This window comes from Dromaius novaehollandiae, chromosome 14 (assembly GCF_036370855.1).
Source record: "Dromaius novaehollandiae isolate bDroNov1 chromosome 14, bDroNov1.hap1, whole genome shotgun sequence".
Lineage (NCBI taxonomy): Eukaryota > Metazoa > Chordata > Aves > Casuariiformes > Dromaiidae > Dromaius > Dromaius novaehollandiae.
The window spans coordinates 20145103-20164402 of NC_088111.1; the positions used below are offsets into that span (position 1 = coordinate 20145103).

A 19300-nucleotide genomic window follows, 5' to 3' on the forward strand; every position below is an offset into this window, starting at 1 on the left:
GCTTCTTTTTGAATTTTTATCAAAGTGACTGGAGTTAGGGGTTCACTGTATTGAGAAGGAAGGGCTGAACTTATGGTAGGACCCGAGGAAGAGGGAAAGGTGGACAGGAGATTTCTCAGAGCTTTAGACTTAAAATTCACAGATGTATGTTTTCAGAGTACATCTTTCCGTATGCTATACAAAGCCGACCGTGCAATCAGGAGTACTTCTTTTTAGGAGGGGGGAGGAATTTAATTTATCTGGTGAACGTAATCATTCTCACTTTCTCAAATTTATTTATTTGGGGCTGAAGCTTAAGGAAACTCAGAATCAAACTTCTAGCGTGGATTTCAGAGAGCTACGTGGGGGCAAAGGCCCTCCTCCGTGCTGCTCTCCTTGGCTATAAGTCTTCTCAGGACCAGGTACGCTGTATCAATCGCAATGCAGCCCATAAGCAGAGAAGACAAGAGGTCGAACTTACGTTTGACAGTGCTGCGAGACTCCTGGAACCCAGCTGACTCCGAACCCCAGCCCAGGGCTTCGCACTCGCGCTCCTCCCCTTGCCCGTGCCTGGCGCCCGTGCCTGCACCGCCTCTGCCCTTGTCTGCCAGCCAGCACATCTTCCAGAGCCCCACGCTGCGCTTGCGCCCATCCTCCAGCGTCTGGTACACCCAGTTGGGAGTGAAGGCAGCCGCGTTGTTGAGGATAAGCGAGACCAGGGCTACCAACACAGCTGTGGCTACCAGTTTCTGGACAGTCATATCTGACTGTCAGCTTGCTGCCAGTATCTGCTTGCAGAAGACGCAAGGTCTCAGTCAGCTGCAGCACATTGAAATAGGGCTTGTCGCGGAGGCGGCTTCGATGCGGTGTTACGAGTGGCTAGAGGACATCACCGTTCATTCTCAAAGTCAACTCCTGAGGCGCTTCTGATCAAGCAAATGAGAGTATCGCGAGGTAGGTGGGAGAATTCCATAAAATACGAACGCAAAGAAGCTTTCTCCGGTCTCTCCGTCCTTCCCAGCTTTGGCTTATCCACCTTCTTGCACTTTGATAAGCAACGCCAGTCCTGTGATGAACTGGAAGACGGGGAGGTCCATTCCTTGAGAGGCAAGGTGAAGCCAGAAAGACTCCAGTCTGGAGGCAGGGGAGCCTGAGGCGCCGGCGGCGGGGCGCGAGCGGGAGGAATGCTGGCCAGCGGCGTGCCGCGGCCCGGGCAGCGCGGCGGCGAGGGGCGCGCAGCTTCCTCGGCCTCAAGCGGCGCGGCGCCCGCAGCCCTTTTCGGAGGCAGCCTTCAGAACAGCCCGCGGACGCTGCGACCTGTCATCCTCACAGCCAAGCCCAGCTCCACGCCAGCGTTTTCATCCCAAGGGAACTCGGAGAGCGCGGCGTCTCTTGAGGAATTTGCTCCGCTCTGTCCCTCGCTGAACATCCGAGCGGCGAGTGGCAGCGCCTGGAGAAGGGAGACTGCTGTGAGGAAAAGGGTTTTTTTTTTTTTTTCTCCCCCCTCCCTCTGTCTCTCCGCTAAGAGGAAATGGCTGTTTTTGTGGCTGTTTTTGGTGAGCCTCAGGGCGTAGCCGACTGCAACAAACAGAGCCACTGCCACAGCAGTCAAACATTAACAGGATGTGTTTCCTGAAAGGAAAAGACTAGGGAGACTTCTAAAGTTGTACCTCCTCCCCTCGCGCGTCCCCCTCCCCGTCTCCCTCCTCCTTCGGCGGCTGAGCGCCGCTCCCCGGGCAGGGTGGCAGAGCCCCCCGAGACCGTCTTCCCAGGTGGACAAAGACACGCGCAGGCTGCGCTCCGGCAGCAGCAGGTCTGCCGAGAGGGACGGAGGAGAGGGCTTCTCGAAAGGCTTTTTATCGAAAGCAGAACGATAGCGGAGCTACCTGGGAGCCGCTGAGCCGCGGGGCTGAAGCGGGGTGCTGCCGGCAGCCCTTTCCCTCGCCGGGAGCCCCGCGAGGCCGCAGGGCAGGGAAGCAGAGAGACTCAGATCCAGAGATTTCCAACCTGGTAAACGAATAAACAAATGGAAGAAGAACTTGCAGCCATCGTAACGTGAATGAAGTCGAAAACTGCTGCCTTCAGACTGTGCGGGGCTGACACGGCCCTGACCCCCACATCCTGGCGTGCTGTGAAGTCTCGTGGCTCTGAAGCGCTTCTGAGAGCACTGGCCAACTCCTTTCAATGCCTTAAGAATGGAAAAGCTTCTAGAAGTTGCTTAATATAATGCCTGTGTTCACAATCCAGTGCAGAATTAACTGCCGTGCCACCAGCCAGCTCTGCATCTGCACGAACTCCCAGGAAAGCCGCCCGAGTAGGGATGGAGAAAGGGTTATTGTGTTTCAAACCGTAATTGAGAAAGGAAGCATCCCTGAACGCCCGTGTTTTCAGCGGGGTCTTGCAGAGACTGCTTCTCAAAAATCACTATTCGCCATCTAACGTTTTCAGCGATTCCTACTGCGCTGCCTTGCAGCAACGCGGCCGAGTGGTGAAGCTGCAGCCGGGCGAGGGAAGCGGTTACTGCTCCCCGCAGCTTGTTGCCCCTCTTCTGCAGCAGGTTTCCTCCTGCCCCCCTGCCATAACTGTGCGTGTTCACACCCTCCCTTAGCCTGATCCCCTCAAAATTCTTCAGGCTGGAAAAACGCAATGTAAAGTGTAGCGTTAATGAAGGTAAAGGGAAGGTGGGACCACACGTACGTTCTCGTCAGCAGCCTGGAGAGGGAGCAGTGAGAAGCTGGGTGCGAGTACCTGCTTCCCCGGCTCAGCTGCAGCACGCTCGCCCCAGCCCAGGTGCTCAGGAGGCACAAGAGTTCACATCGATATAGCTAATAAATTAAAAACGGATCTCATTTTAAAGCAGTTCTGTCTTAGCAGCTAAGTTTCTTAGCCAGCAGATCCCAGTTGACCCAATACATATAGAGAAACTGTTCAGAAATTTTCTGGAAGCAAATATTTTTATTTTCTTAGGAGTGTTTTTTTTTTGTTTGTTTGTTTTTTTGTTTTTTTTTTCCTGAGAGGATTTGAAAATATTTGAATGCTACAACCCCATAATTATTTTTCATCTGTCAGAATTGCATCTACAAATCTGTCCATAAATTCAGTGCTCTCTATGGGCTTGGTTCATTTTTAATCCATTAACAGATTAAGCTTTAAGTACTTTGAACATCTTCATACTTTCACAGCAGTGCAGCGTATTTGTTTGGTTTCTTTTTTTCCTTCTAAGTGATTGATCATATTCCTATAAGTCTCTGTTTTTGAAGTTTGAATATAAATAATACACCAGTATCTGCCCTTCTCCAAAGAAATTTCCTAATAAGAATGACCATATTTTCATTTTTATAACCCATGGGTTATTTGTTGCTGTTTTAAGGTTGTGATTCAGCAGCAGGGCAGATGATGAGCAATTACAGATGATACCAGGAGGGATTTACCTTAAAGGTAAATCTCTGCTACCCTATAGCATGCCTGTTCTGCCCACTTCTTGTCTTTGATTTTTGTCATTTATTGAAGTCTGAGAATGTATTTTCAGAAGGCAAACTTTGTTTTCCTGTTGCACATATGAAAATATGGCAACTGTATTTTACAAACGCTGAACAAATTGAGTCTAACCATTTAAAACCTAGCCACATTGTTTCCTCTTTCCCCACCAGTTGTTTGGCTTTAGAATATTCCACCTCTTTTCTGAATTCAACCAACCTTAAAAAGAAAGCATATTCCTCCTTAGTGGTGCTAGGCTTTGAAACTCAAGCATCCTCTAACCATTATGGCACTAGCTTGAGCTTTGAGATAGGATACTTGAGCAACTCTGTGCGTTACCTATGCAAACTCATGCAAGTCAAGGAGTTTGCATTTCAGGCAGAATTGCCACGGGCAAAAAAAAATCTCTTCCTCTCTCCCAGACTGCCTCTGGTCGCGGCCTCAGGTGGGTGCGGAGCTGTGTGGGGAGCTGCAGGTGGGAGCTGGCGTGGGTGAGACGAGTGGATCAGTTCACCGCCAGGCAAAATGTGACAATATTAGGGTTACATCAGATCTGTTTATCCCTCAGGTTACGGCAAGCTGAGCCCCTCAAAAGTGGCTGCATCATTTTAAGTCTGGGTTGTCCCACTGTTGGAGGGGACCGCTTCACGTGGCTGATCTGTGATGTTCAGTTTTTGCGATGATGGAAATATAAAGCCTGATCCCTGCTTATAGGGGAGAAAGGACAGCAGCACTTCAGACCTCAGCCCCCCCCAGGTAATAAGCCCGTACGAAGAGTATCTGAGGAGCAACGCGCAAGGCAGCAGTAATTGGTGGTGTCTGCACTAATTCAGCAAGCACATTAAGCCTTCTTTCCCATTGCAGATTCCTGGTGGATGATCTTGTCTGCAATTAACTGCTTGCTTCCGTGCCAGAAAGTAGTTCTGTTCAGTGCCACGTTTAATGACTCCACAGGAGTTTGTATAGCAGCTTACAAAGCATTTTGGGACATTCTGAGTGAGAAATCAGTTATGTAAATGTAATTTTATTTTCAGAGACTCAGTAATTAAGATTAAATCAAATGACTGGTTATTTCCATACTGAATTTGACCATTTAGTACATATTAAATTCCATTTATGTTTGCTTATACACGGCACAATTTCTTTTTTGGTAAGTTATTTATTTATTTATTTATTTTAAACAGGCAAATGACTCTCTATCATTGTATTCAAACAATCACAATGCCAAAAGCTGTAAAACTGTGAACTTCCCAAAATGAGTGGATTGCATCAAGTCAAAATTAAATGAACAGGTTGCATCAAGTAAAAAAATAAATAAGTTTTGCAAAGATCCAGTAAATTTCCCTAGCCTTCTTGTACCAAAATGACTCAGTTATTCATTTTTGTTACTGTTTTAATTGAATGGTTCTTTCTGACACTTTCACAGTAAGTGATATTTTGTCTCTCTGAAAAGTTTGTATAGCACTCAGAGGTCTTGTTCTTGTACTTACGTTATCAGGTATTCTGTTTTTGTGACAGAAGAATTCTTAGGAATAATTTAGATGGCTTTAAATGCTTTGAACATACCTGAAAAATACTTGACGTAATCTTCCCACTAAAGCACTTATTTATATGATTAATGTTATCCAGAATCTCAGTGGATTGCTGTAACTCTTCATATATTATTTAGGTCCTTGTTACCTTTTAGTCCCACTGAACAGGGATAACCAGAATCCTATGCATTTTAAAAGGATCTAAAGAAATTTTGCTGCATCAAATAAAACTTCAGTTTTCATGTCCTGAATCTTTTCCAAGTAATCAGAAGGAAGATAATATGACACCAATGCCGGCATTTTAACTCTGGATTTATTATGCAGAGGTTTTTGTCTAAGATAAGATCGCTGTTCATTTTTGTAAGGGTTTTTAAAATTTTACTTATTACTTCTAAACGATCAGCTTTTAATCCCCAATAACCTCAGACATCCAGTAGTTTGTCTCACTTGGCTATGTCCAAGTCCTCTGTAAGTGTTATGGTCCACAGCATGGTACTTTAATCTTATGACCAGTCTATCAAACTATATGCATATAAAGTTAATCATAGATTTAATTGTCTGGTGAGAATCACCTGCTGTTGTACATTTAAGCCAGAACTATTACATTATTCTAGCACTGTTTTTTTCAAGGGTGGGAAGGTGCAGTTTTAAGTCACTGTAATCCAGGCAAGAGTGCACGTAATTAACGTTTGCAAAATCGCAATAGCTGTTATTAATTTTCCTTAGGAAACTGCACCTGCTTTGTCCCATCCTTTTCCTTTGCATATGGCAGCCAGGAGCGGCACAGGCAGCGGGTGGAGGATGGGGACAGGGTGGTGCCCACCCTTGCAGTGTTTGTCCGGACCAGCCCAGACATGGTTTACATTAGGGTGAGTCTCATAGTAAACACTTAGCACTGGAATAGCACATCCACTGCGTTCCCAGTTAGCTGAGAATCCACCCTGAATTTCTTTGTACCGTCTGTTCTTTATCGTCTTGACTCTGTTCCCCTATTGCAACTAATATATACTCAGTTGAACCAGTCGTACTTCTGCAGAGATTGTCTTTCCTCAGAAATAGTCCTTACTATGATCTACTTAGGCCTGGTTAGCTCCTGTTTGAGGATAATTTCCCTTTATGTTTCAGATATGGAAGAGCTGTGCAGCTCAGCGGCTTTTTCATACCACTTCTGTGATGCAAAAGTGAAGCTTCCATGTCCACCCTGGCTCCGGTCAGCAAAAGTCCTCCCGCTTGTTCAGTGCTGAAACTTTGATTTTAAACCAAGATGGCCTTTTTTGATGGCCTGGGCCGTGTCTGAGGCCTCAGGTGATGGTCACCCATTCCAGGCAGACCCGTTCGTTAGGGATGTGGCCCTGCTTGCGTTGACGACGTGGAGAGGCTTGTTGAGTTCAGTGGGAGCTGTACTGGAATTGAGCTGAATTTATGCACTGGTTTTGTCTTGTTGACATGGGGAAAGCTATTCTGCGTATTTGCACTGATTGCAGCAGGAAAATCTAGCCACTTCTAAGTATTACATTACTGTTTTATATCGTATAGCATCGTAGATATTAGATATAATATTAACATTTGCCTTTGCATTATAAGGTAGTCTTTTAAATCAGAATGCTTAGTGTCCTGTTCAGCAAGGTGGGACCCAGGCTGGAAAGAGAGATCCTGTTTTCTCCTGGTCAAGACATTTCGAGACAAGAAATGGCATGCGAATATGAGTTTTTCATTAAATAGAGGGCAAGAGATTTTGTAGTGGGGTGCTTCAGCCATATGAATGTCTAGCACTTCTAAATAACACTCCATTTGCTGGATTTTATTTTTAAACTTTTGGGGCCAATGAAAAATATATAGTAACAGAAGGCGTAGTGAAATCAGACTGTTAGATGTTACAAACACGGCTTCACAGAAAAACAAATCCTGGAAGATCAGAAATACAGGAAGAAAAAACGCTTCATCCAGTGCGTGGTTATACCTGTGTCCAGGCTCATGAGGCATCAGCGTTTGCTTCAGGATTCGTAACGCCCTTGATGGGGCCTGGAGCTTGGGGAGGTTGTAGGGCAGCACCAGAGCAGTTATGAATGTGCTTCCTGGGTAGGCGCAGATCTCCTGAAGTGAAAGGAGACGTGCATTCTTACGGCTCCCCTTGCCCTGTTACTGCGTCTGGTCTTCATTAAGTCTTCAGCTTTGGCTGATGAAGTACAGATGTGAGCTAGCTTTGCAGAGGGGCGAGAAGAACGAGGGGGATGGGAGAAACAGGAAATTCTCAGAGTATGAGCTGGGGGGAGGGTAAATCATTACTTGGAATTTTATATGTGACAGCGAGGCCGAGGCTGAAATGGAGAAGTCGCTGCCTTTTATGGATGTAACAACAGATTCGTCTTTCTTGCTATGCTAACAACTGTCAAGAGATTAACTGGGGTTCTGCCTTGAAGCGAGTGTGTGCTGTATGTTCTTCCTCTTGGTTCTTGACGTGACCCGTCTAACTTGCTGCATCGTTTTATGCAGCATTGAATTTTGCTGCTCGATGTCCTATCAGTGCGTATTCCTGAAGGGCAGCGAACCTACGTGCAGCTGCGCTCCAGGAAAGTTACTCTGGTGTTGGAGGTGTCACCTCACTAGTTGCAGAGCGAAGCAGAGAGATTGTGCCACCTGAAGGACAAGGCTGGTATTCTTGGGACACAGAGAAACGTGGAAGCATTTTGCTGGTATTTCATGGATCATTACGTTATCTGAACCCGTTATTTGCTGTTTGCCTGCAGGCCTGCTAGCTTGTGCAGCCTCGCCCAGATGCCTCAAGCTGCATGGTCTGCGAGGGAAATCACTAAGAAAGCATTCATCATTATAACCAGTGCCTGTTCCCTCTGCGCAGCCATGCTGCGGAGAGGCTGGAGGAGCCTTTTCAAGACGAAGGTGAAACTAAGGTCCTGGCTGCCTTGGGCAGCTAAAATCCCCTGGTCTTTCCGCAGCAATTGCGGGAGGATGAATGCCAGCATCCTGGACATGTGCCAGCTTTGGGAACTCTGATTTGCTCCGTGGTTCCCAGCCTAGGCTCGGCTCTGGCGTCGTGGCGTTCAGCAGCTCTGTGTTTTGCCCCGCCTAGTTGTGTCTCTCCTAGGTAGGGAGACCGTCTGAATTCTGTATCGTGGTTTATATCTGTAAAGCACTTAGGTTCTTTTGCATTTCACGTGGTGTTGTCACTAGTGCCTTCCTTAATTTAAAATAAGCTATAATAGATTTTTTAAAAGTATGTAAATAGTAAGTGCATTTATACATATATTAATAAATACATGATAATCTTTATATGCCTGTGAAGACAGTCTTTGCAAGCAAGCAGCATGTTACTGTGTCAGAAATACTTGGAGTTTTTCTTATCAGCGGTAGATAGCGGTATGTGGAGCGTGGTGTTAAAATGGGCGGTCTCTGGGAGCAGAAGTGCAAAGTCTTTCAGGTTAGTTTTGCAGGTGGTTTGGAGCGGAGGAGAAAGAGGTGGGATGATGGAGCTCCAGTTCTTCGGAGCAGGGGTGCATCTGGGTAGTCCACGGCACCCGGCGTGGGTGCCCGGGTGGCACGCGACAGGGCTGGGGCTAGGAGCAATATGAGAGGGACCTCTGGGGCGACAGCAGCTCCCTCTGGGTTTTGAACTTGGCAGGAGCCATTGCCTTTAATGAGAGCAGAAACCCCACAATAGATGGTGAGTAGCATCTTCTAAACTCTGCTGAATCTCTGCATACTGTTATCTTTTAGCTCTGTATTTTAAAATACATTATTTGGTTCATTTCCTTTGAAAAATTTCCAGCCCCTGTAGTCTAAACAAGATTTCTCTTCCCCTTGTCTCTGTTCAAGTTCCTGAACTCTCATCTTCTCTTTGCATCGAGGGAATTGCAAGCTGTCCAGGCTCTTAAAAATTAAGATTCTGATTTCCTGTAAGAAATTTGCTGTTTGTCAGCTTGACAAAGCACAGCCCAGGCTCTTGTTCCTTTAGCCAGAGTGAAATAGCTATTGGCAGCTTCTTCTGACATGCTACAGATTCCAGAAAATGTATTTCTATTACTTACATTTCTCCCTTAGTGAAGCACAGCTATGTGCACACACACATCTTTGATAAGATTTGACATCTTTTGCTAACGACAGAACTTACTCTCTTTACCAAAGGCAGGTATGGTGATGACATCTAGCATGACCAAAATGTTCTTTAAAGGTGTTTTTCCAGCTATTTCCAGTTCTAGATATGGGTAGTGGTTTGAATAAAAGAAAAGACTACTTCAAACCTTTCAAAAGTTAGGAAGGTCGCATCTTCTGCTGATACAAACCAGCATTTCTGTATTGAACGGAGATCCGTAGTCTCACCCACAGAAGGATCCAGCGCTGAAGTTTTGCTAAGGCCTTCCAAGTTCGGAAACAGTTGCGTTCTGTTCCCGTGCTCCTTCTGGCTTCTCAGTCGGGCAGGGACTGGGGCATGTCGAAATGGAGCAAGAAGAGGCTGTGCTTGAACCAGATTCAGTCTGGACATGCAGATATAAGCAATTCAGTAAAGCACTCAAATGCATATCTTGCTTTTATAAACAAGCAAAACTTCTGAACTATCTGAAATTTGTCCCTGATTTATTACTTTCGAGCCTATTTTATTTTTTCTGTATCGTTTGGCCTTAATGAAGCGTATGTTTAAATGTACATATTTACATTGACTTCTGCCTGAAAATGTTGTAGCCGCATCTGGTAGTTGCAGATAAAAGATAATCTCGCCGTAAAGTAGATGGGGAGAAATAGTTTTGCTCTGTCCCCGTCGCCGGTGTCTGACAGCACGTCGCGTCCGCCTGCGCCGCTGCTTCCCGGTTAGTCATTTTCCCCTGTTTGTGCGGGTCTTTCCCACAGCCACTGCGAAGAGAAAAACATTTTAATCATAGGAAAACGTGACTGTCAGCCCCCTCCAGACTGGAAGGGGAGCTGGGCACAGGTGCAGGGCCTGAAGTGTCATTCAACTCTTTTTTTTGCGTGTGTGTGGTTTCTTTTTTTTCCCCTTGCTTCTGTCACTTAGATGCTTGTTTTGTGTTGCACTGGTGTCTGAGGACAGTAATTGTGTGGACCGTACCTCCAGTGAGGTACATGTGCTTGAAAAAAAGCAGTTTTGAATGCTCGTGGGTTTTAGTCATTGAACATACTGCATTTGATTCTGAAGAGCTTGAAATGTGAGTATAATCCACGTCAACCTTTGCTAGTGCCCCCCGTACCCGTCAGCTCTGTTGCGGCCGGGTGAGACCTGGTGCTGCTGCCCGGGCTCGCGGCGCTGACATTCACTGCTTCGGTCTTGGCGGGCGATTTTGTGATGTGAAGTGTAACTACGCTTTTGAGACTGCTCTGAGCCCTGGGGAATTCCCATTTTGAGCATTGCAACTCTTTTCGTGACATTTTTTTATGCAAGTTTTAAATTAGAGCACAATAGTTTGGTCAGTTATTTCCTGCACATCATTCCTTACTATTAGTGGTGAGCCCGTAATAGCTGTTCCAAACTTGAGCCACAGAAGACAGGCAGTAGCAGGAGGACATTTTCAGTGCAAGGTTTATACCATTTGTAAGAATTTTCTCTTAGGACTTTTTTCAAATTCCCATTGACAGGGGATTATTATTAATGTTTATATTTTGAATGATGCAACTGCATCAAGAACCTGTCGATGGGTGCATGATGAATGTTTACATATGTGCAAATATAACTGCTTTTGTTTAGACATCGGTGTGAAACAAAAGCCCCGGTACTTCCTTAAGGCTGTGGACATTCAGCTCCAGAACTGACCTTTATGTCTGAGGCTTATTTCTGTTCCTCCAGTAACTGTGCGTCAGACTGACTGCTTTCTCCGTCGCACCCCCATCTTTCCTTGGATCTTACCTGCTTAGTACACAAGTCTTGAAGGTGACACCGTAACACTTCTCCTTTTCTTTCTTGTTTTTGATAGTGAGGCAGTCTGGGAGAACATGGCCCGCATGTGTGTGAAGACGCAGAGGCTGGATGTTGCCAAAATCTGCCTTGGAAACATGGGTCACGCAAGAGGAGCCAAGGCGTTAAGGGAGGCTGAACAAGAACCCGAGCAGGAAGCCAGAGTGGCCGTGCTGGCGATTCAGCTGGGCATGCTGGTAAATGTGAATTTAGTCATACGAATCCCGCAATATCCTCTCAGTTTAACTAGGGCATAGAATTAAAAACTGGCCATTTTTTGAAGAATTTGAGAGATGCAAAAACCTTGGAGAGGCGTAAAACCTATGATCTGTTATGCAAGGAGTATGAAGAATGGTTCTGATCATTATTTTCTTGAAGTTGAGTTTTCATCTTACAGAAGTAGGGATCCCCTTCAATGTTTTATGACCGAGTGCTGCACAATTACTGTGTCACACTGGAGAGAGGCTTACTCTGCAATCGATGCCAAATTTCTAGAGGCTCATTGCTCCTGTGAGCCCTTTACTTGTTCCATGATGACTGAATGAGAATGAGCATGGCAGGATCCGATGTCTGGAAATAAGAGTATCATGAACCATAGCAGCATTAAGTTATAGAAAATAATTTTCTCAGTCTTCTTGACTACTCTACAGAATATATGTAGGAGTAACACTGCTGAATGAAAGAAACATCTTAAGAATGGTATACGTGTGAAACATTGAATGTTCTGTCTTATAAGGTTTTTTCTTGGGGCATAATTCTTCCAAGCTTAATCATTCTAGGTTTAGCTGGATAAAAGGAAAGATATGCTCGAAATGATTCTAGCTAAAATGTTTTAACAAAGATGTTTTAAAGTCCAATGTGGGAAATGCAAGTTTCATTATGACGTTTGTTTGCAGAGTGAGAAGCTGCAGTTGAGTTCTGCCAGGGAGCGAGAGCTAGCGTAAGGCTTTTCAGCAGCATGGGCCCAAGTGAGGCTTCCTGCCTCGAGGCTGGGGAGCTGGCTGGCTGCTGCGATGCCGAGCTAGGGGAGTTTGGAAGTCAGATTTGCTGCTTGTGCTATTCCAGGCACGATGGCTGCTCTGTGCTCACCCAGATTTCCATCTTTCCCGTACTGCTAGTGGTAGCAGATAGCGGAGCTTGACCGGATTGTAGTGCAGACAGAGTTTGCAATCAGGCTGGCCTGCCGTCTGCTTGTAGGCCACTGCACTGCATAACTGCCCACTGCGCGCACATCCAGAGTCTGACCTCGCAGTGAATACATACCAAAATGGATCTTGTCTTTTCTACCTGTCTATATTTTAGTCTGAATCCACTCCTTTTGATTACTATACTTTACCAATCTTGTGGGTTGAAAACTGACTGGAGCACTGCCAAGATAGATGAATGATAAGAGCATGTATTTTGCTACGTTAGCCTTTATTTAATATCTTCATCGGTGATCCGTAAGAAAAACTGAAGATATTTTTAGTTTGGGAACAACAGAAGATAAATACATGCAGGCCAAACGTTCAGTGGGAGGGAGAAACTGGGAAAGCAGAATTGATGAAATATCCCACAGTTCATAGGAGATCATAAATTAGACACAAACTGGCAATGTGATTTGACAGTAAAAACGGCCAAATCTGTTTGGGGCTGTGTTTGTGGAGACATCACATCCTGGAGCTTTGATTTGACAGATCTGCCTATGCATTTGTTGCAGCTGCTGCCTTCAACCCTTAAGTGTCTCATTACCAGAAAAAATGTTGATGAACTGCAAAAAGTTCGGAGAAAATCAGTGCAAATTGTTAAGCTCTTGGAAAGATTTCATGAACAAGGAAATCTTTAAAATCGCCAAATGGCTAGAATTTGGCTTAAAAAAGTGTTTGGCAATCTACAGCTATTTTAAGAGTATAAATGCTAGAGAGGTAGAGGAACTATTCTGAGTTAAAGTGAAGAAAAAAAGGAAAATTCAAACTAAATATTTGGAAAAGCTTCCTGACAGAGAAAGTTATGAGGCTGAAAAGTGGTAGCACTCCTTCTCTTGGATATTAAAATCTACCTGGAGAGAGGGAGGGGAACTCTAGCAAAACTAATGTTTTGTTGCTTTTTTCCTTTCCTACAGTAATAGAATCATACTGCAGGCATATTGCATCTCTGATTTCTTTGTTTTTTTTGAATTTGAAACAATAAGACACAGAAAGTATTTTTCTGTCTTGGACAGATAATCTGCATTTACTAAATATAGTGTTCAGCTGGACAGCAGTTGGGTGGGGCAGGAAAATGCTTCTTCCACACGAGTACCTCTCAAAGCGTAAAAACGCTAGTTCCAAATTAGCTCACCCTTGCATCAGCATAGGCGAAATGCTCCTGTTCTAATTCTGTCTGACATTAATAGCATTTATCCCCAGGAATGGCTGTCGGTTGTCCAAGAACAGAATTCCTACCTCTGAGACCTGCACTGAGGTCACAGGCTTCCCCTGGCCCTTAATACCTTCTTGCCGAGAAACCTACTACCCAAGACCTTCTCCTGGGTGGACAGACTTCACCCCTCGGGTAGGCGGCATGGCCCTTAACTGTAGCCCCACGTGAGCGTATCTTCCCCTTTCTGAAATGGTTCCACATCCCGATCAGTGTTCAACTGTTGGTAGCTGCTCATGTCACCCCCAGTTGATACTGCACAGTAAATGCCAGGATCTGAGTGCTTTCCTTGTTTTCACATAAACATCCTGTTTCCCGGTAACGTGCTATTCCAGGCTATGTGCATTTAGTTGGTTAACACCCTCCACCCCCGCCCCGTCTGAATTATTGCTGCTTTAGATGCATTACAATGACTTGTGCTAATAAACACTCAGAAATGCAGTGTCCGTTGTGAGTTGCTGGTTGGATGGACACCGATGAAACTCCCGCTGGAGCTAAGGTAGTCTTCGTGTGCTTTCCCTTCAGGAGGATGCAGAGCGACTGTACAAGTCTTGCAAACGCTATGACCTCCTGAACAAGTTCTATCAAGCCTCAAACCAGTGGCAGAAAGCCATCGAAACAGCTGAACGACATGACCGGGTTCACCTACGCACCACTTACTACAACTATGCTAAGCACCTGGAGGCAACCGGAGAGCATGGTCTTGCGCTCACCCAGTAAGTGCCAGCCTATGGCGCCAGTACGTGTACAGGGGCTTTGGAGCCTTGTGTTTCTGGGAAGACGAGGGGCAGATTGAGGAGGATGTCTGGTGATGACTACTAATAATTAATTAAAGTCTTTTCCTGTTTCTAGTGCTTTCTATGTGAGGGAGTGAAAGCATTGTTACAATAAACTTCCTAATAAAACTAAGAGTCAGAAAGGTTAAGCGTCTTCTCAGGGGCCACCTACTCTAGTGGAACTCCAATAATATCTGATCCCATACTTGTCTCTGTAAGACCACTGCCCTTTTGCTTCCTTTTCCATGACAAAACCATTTGTTGTTTACTGCTCCTGAGAGTCCCAGACACAACTGGTATGGCAGAACTTAGTCTGACTTGGGTGCTTCTGGTGCATGTGGCCTTCAGTCCTCTCCTGTGACTGATGGGTCCATAGAGAAGTTAGCGGAGGTGATTTTTAATGTTGTTGTACTTGTTTAAAATCTTGCTTTTTATATGATGAAGTCTTACGCTACCTAATAAGATCACTTCCATTCAAAAGCCAAGCAGAGCTCTGGTATAATCAGACGCATGAGATGATCCAGGTTGTAGGGGGGAGATGAGGAAAGACTGTAGCAGTAGATGCTACATAAGGGCAGTGATCTCCCAGGAGTGGAAACGAGACTGAAATTGCATTGGATGGTAGAAGGACTAAGCGAGGTGAGGAACCCAGGGTTTTTGCTGCCCTTTCAGCCACATTCAAAGGAATGAGCTTAATGTTTGAGGATCTTTCTGGGATATACGCTTGGAGCATCGCTGGCACTTTGTATTAAAGTATTTACAATTCTGTGATCCCATTGCCTCCCCACTTCCAGGTGGCTTGTAGGAGCATTGTACCTTTCATTTTTGATGGGGCTGGCTGACTGGGACTGGTCTTATGGTGAACTGAATAATACAAATGAAGTACTGTTGTCAGTGTTGTCGCTCTATAGGTGACAAACAAAATTAAACGCATTTACATAGGAAGGGAGATACTTCTCTTAAGGTCATCATTTCACATCTAGTATGTTCTTTTTCTATACAGTTACGAGAAGTCAGACACACACCGGTTTGAGGTACCCCGAATGCTCTCTGAAGACTTACAAGCCCTGGAGAACTACGTCAACAAGATGAAAGACAAGTTAGTCCTATGCTCATTGCTTCTCCTAAATGGGACTTTCAGGTCTGAAATACATTTTATGAAGAGAGCAGGGAAGGAGTAATAACAATCTTCTCAGCCACAAGTTCAACCCCTGCCTCATCCATTATGATCCTCCCACAGCTTTCCAGGGTACATGCTGCATCTCGCTTGAGAACTGCAGCACTAGATACCTATTCTGAACTCCTTTGGAGTGCAGACCTTTGAATGTCTCTCTTGAGTTTGGGTAAAGCTTGTCCATGTTCCAAAAATGTATCTAGTCTTAAGTTCAACACCTCCAGAAATGAGAAATCCATTGCTCTGGTAATTATTGTTACTGCAGTTAATTTTGTGGCTTTTCTAGGAACCTCTGGAAGTGGTGGGCACAGTATCTGGAGAGCCAGTCAGATATGGAGTCTGCGCTCAAGTACTATGAACTGGCTCAGGATTATTTTTCCCTAGTGCGTGTGCACTGCTTTCAGGGCAACATTCAGAAGGTAAGGCACCCGTGCTCCCTTCTGCTTCCAGAGAATTCTCATTCCCAGGATGCATACGGGCACAAAGTAAAGATACGATTTTCCTTTCAGGCTGCTGAAATAGCAAATGAAACAGGGAACTGGGCAGCATCATATCACTTGGCCCGCCAGTATGAGAGTCAGGATGAAATCAAGCAAGCTGTACATTTCTACACCAGGGCCCAAGCATTTAACAATGCCATTCGCCTGTGCAAGGTATGGGAAGAGGTACATTTATGTCCAAAAACAAAGTAGGACTCTGTGTTTAGGTAGCATACAGAATGAAATGGATACGATGAGTTTGTACCCATTTTCTCTTTCAAGTGGGAGACATTACTTGCTTATACAGCCCAGCTGGTGAAGATGTTCCTGGGTTGTCCCTACATCTTTTACAACAGATATGCCAATAAAGGGATGGTTGTAACAGAGAGATTGTTTCCTTGTCATATATCTCAACAAAAAAATGCCTCAAACAAATTATCAGCTTTCCAGTTCAAAGTTTTTTGGGTTGCTATAGATTTTACATAGAAGATGGCTGATGGGCTACTGTGTGACAGTATAAAGCTGGAGGCTTGATAGAATTGTGATATGTTTGCTGCATACCTAGAGCCAAATCTTTGCTTTTGAATAGGAGAACAATTTAGATGATCAGCTGATGAACCTGGCTCTTCTGAGCTCTCCAGAAGACATGATAGAGGCAGCCTGCTATTATGAGGAAAAGACAGAGCAAATGGACAGAGCTGTCATGTTGTACCACAAGGTAAATGACTTAGTAAAAATATCTAACTTTATATTGAAGCAGTACTACAGCAGAGGAGCAATAAATAAATTGTAGATTTGACTGTGCACTATTCATCAGTCATAAACCCTGGTGGGCTCTTAATTCTCTAGGGTATCCTGTAAACTGATTCTGCAGTTCTTATTCTAATCTTTAAAGGGTCACCCTTAACTCTGCAGGCAGGACACTTCTCCAAAGCACTGGAGCTTGCCTTTGCCACACAGCAGTTTGGGGCCCTACAGCTAATTGCTGAAGACCTGGATGAGAAATCAGACCCAGCTCTGCTAGCCCGCTGTTCTGACTTTTTTATTGAGCATGGCCAGTATGAGAAGGCAATAGAGTTGCTGCTAACAGCCAAAAAGGTAAGCCCTTGCTTTGTGGTCTCTCCATACATAGGTAAAGAGAAGCACAGCAGGGGCATATATGCATGGACATACATTTATCTTTGTTCGTAAACAGATATGTGATGACATTTTTAAGCTTTAAAGTTTCCTCTCAAAGTGATGACTCACATGGTGGTATCCCACTGGCTCAACTCTAGAAATGAATTCCTGACTTTGCATCTTATTTCTGCCCGAAAAGCATGAAACTTTATGCTGTTGGGAGAAAAAAAGTCTTTCTACTCTCTAAACTAACCTATTTGGAGATGGGGAAATTGTAATATCAGTCAAAAATCACTGCTGTCCCTCCTACCACAACATCAATGTAGTTAAGGCTCTTCCTTTCTTGCCTAAACTTTCATGCACCTTGCTCTTGTTGTGCTGATGACTCAGCCCTACCAAAATGCTGGGTGCAAAAGCAGTCTTATATGCACTCCTGTTTTCATGAGTTCTTGTATCTTACTTTCTCCCATGGTTAACAAGCGTATAGTAGCTATTTTCTGGGTTAAAAGCAAATAGCTATTGTATATCCTACTTATGATTTGTTTCTAGAGCAAAACTTAAAAATCTCTTAGGTGCCTGGCTTTAGTCTATTTGAATTTACTGAAAACCTGACTATAATTAACCATACCTAATAAATCCACCTTGTATGTCTCTGAAAATGTCACATTCAGAGAGACAAAATGGATGAAACTTCAGTGCCACAATAATGTCCTCTAAGAGGTGAGAAATGTTATGAATTGAAAAACTGCGTTCTTATTGAACGAAGTGAGACAGTATACACTTCAATGTGAATTGATGTCAGGGCTTTTCACCACACAGTGTTCTTGATAGAGAATCTCCTTCTTCAACCACCTTTATTCTGCTGGAATTTGTGCCATTATATAGCTAGCATTGCTGTAGGTTACTCCACATGTTTGCAACAGCTCATTGCTTTCTCACTTCCATTAGTACCATGAAGCCCTGCAAGTTTGCCTGAAGCAGAATCTGACCATCACAGAGGAGATGGCTGAGAAGATGACAATCTCTAAGGACTCCAAGGACCTCTCTGAGGAGTCTCGGAGAGAGCTGTTGGAACAAATTGCCGATTGCTGCATGAGACAAGGCAATTACCACATGGCAACCAAGAAATACACTCAAGCAGGAAACAAGTTAAAGGTCAGTCCGGATTGGTAGGGAAAAAAACCAAAAGAGGCTGAGCATCTTATCTTTAGAAGCTTTTGCAACAAAAGAGTATTTTGAGAAGTAAATCTTGGGACAATCTTCATACAATAGAGTATCCAGAAGGGGGAGGTGTTCCTGGCCATCTCAGTGTAGACTGTGCTTTTGCATTCACAATGGTATTTTTTTCCCCTTCCCACTGCTAGGCTATGAGAGCACTGCTGAAATCTGGAGACACAGAGAAAATTGTGTTTTTTGCTGGAGTCTCCAGACAGAGAGAGATTTATATCATGGCAGCCAACTATCTACAGTCACTGGACTGGCGCAAGGACCCAGAGATTATGAAGAACATCATTAGCTTCTATACCAAAGGAAGGGCCCTTGACCTGTTGGCAGGTTTTTATGATGCTTGTGCTCAGGTATGTCCCTCTCCTGTGATTCTTAAAGGCGCTTGGTTTGTTAGCTCTGGGAACAGCATACTCATTTGTCTTCTTGCAGGTGGAAATCGATGAATATCAGAACTATGAGAAAGCACAAGGAGCACTGACAGAAGCATATAAGTGCCTTTCAAAAGCAAAGACTAGAAGCCCTCTGGAACAGGAAAGCAAAATAGCACTTTTGCAAAGCAAGATGGCCCTGATCAAGCGATTCATCCATGCTCGGAGGTGATTTGCAGTATTCAGAACATGTAGGCTAATGATAAAAATAGCACGTAGGAGAAAAAGTTGCCTGGATTAGTACCCACAGTTTAATAAATAATGTGGCGAAGACTCACTTCTAAAAGCTGTTGTTAGATTTTTGTTGTAGGGGAACCATATGTGACTTTAAAAAGTGTTGCTGACATTCAAGACCAAAAGGTAACCTTAAATATGAGTATTTCTGTGGATTTGTGAAAGCGTAGCTATCTTCTGTCCACTGATGTACCAGAAAGGAGATTATGAAGCATACATAGTATGAAAATTTTCCATGTGCTTCACATGAGAAGCTGAATGCTCTCCCTGCCACCCTGTCAATAGTTTCATATTGCTCTTTTACCAGAATTCACTCTGAAGACCCCAAAGAAGCAGTCAGACAGTGTGAACAACTCCTAGATGAACAAGATCTTGACAATACCATCCGTCGTGGTGATGTCTTGGGATTTTTGGTTGAACATTATTTGCAGGTGGAGGAATTCCATATGGTAAGTTAATTCACAGCGCAGTCCAAAGAAAGCTTCCAATCCAAAGGGCCTGTACTTTATATATATCAGTGCGGCTTGGCATAGCGTGTTCATCATGACAAGGTAGAGAAAC

General features: G+C 44.5%; 2 protein-coding genes across 5 annotated transcripts in view; one reads left to right on the forward strand and one right to left on the reverse strand.

Moving 5' to 3' along the window:
- The window catches only part of TMEM204 (transmembrane protein 204), a 32623-nt gene extending 29925 nt beyond the window's left edge, over nt 1-2698 (reverse strand). Inside the window, exons 1-2 of one of the 2 annotated variants that reach the window (XM_026100444.2) lie at nt 1866-2698; nt 461-1429 (exon numbers count right to left, since the gene is read on the reverse strand). In XM_026100444.2, coding sequence (XP_025956229.1) covers nt 461-740 — 280 coding nt within the window. In that variant the 5' untranslated portion in view covers nt 741-1429; nt 1866-2698. Of the gene's footprint in view, nt 1-460; nt 1634-1865 lie in introns of those variants that run through there. The other variant, XM_064520652.1, reaches the window with a different exon arrangement.
- The window catches only part of IFT140 (intraflagellar transport 140), an 86449-nt gene that overhangs the window by 65982 nt on the left and 1167 nt on the right, over nt 1-19300 (forward strand). For all 3 annotated transcript variants that reach the window (XM_026100443.2, XM_026100442.2, XM_064520649.1), the window contains exons 19-29: nt 10925-11102; nt 13828-14018; nt 15082-15177; nt 15539-15671; nt 15762-15905; nt 16321-16449; nt 16647-16829; nt 17799-18005; nt 18215-18427; nt 18507-18673; nt 19047-19188. In XM_026100443.2, the coding sequence (XP_025956228.2) occupies nt 10925-11102; nt 13828-14018; nt 15082-15177; nt 15539-15671; nt 15762-15905; nt 16321-16449; nt 16647-16829; nt 17799-18005; nt 18215-18427; nt 18507-18673; nt 19047-19188 (1783 nt within the window). The remainder of the gene's footprint in view (nt 1-10924; nt 11103-13827; nt 14019-15081; nt 15178-15538; nt 15672-15761; nt 15906-16320; nt 16450-16646; nt 16830-17798; nt 18006-18214; nt 18428-18506; nt 18674-19046; nt 19189-19300) is intronic.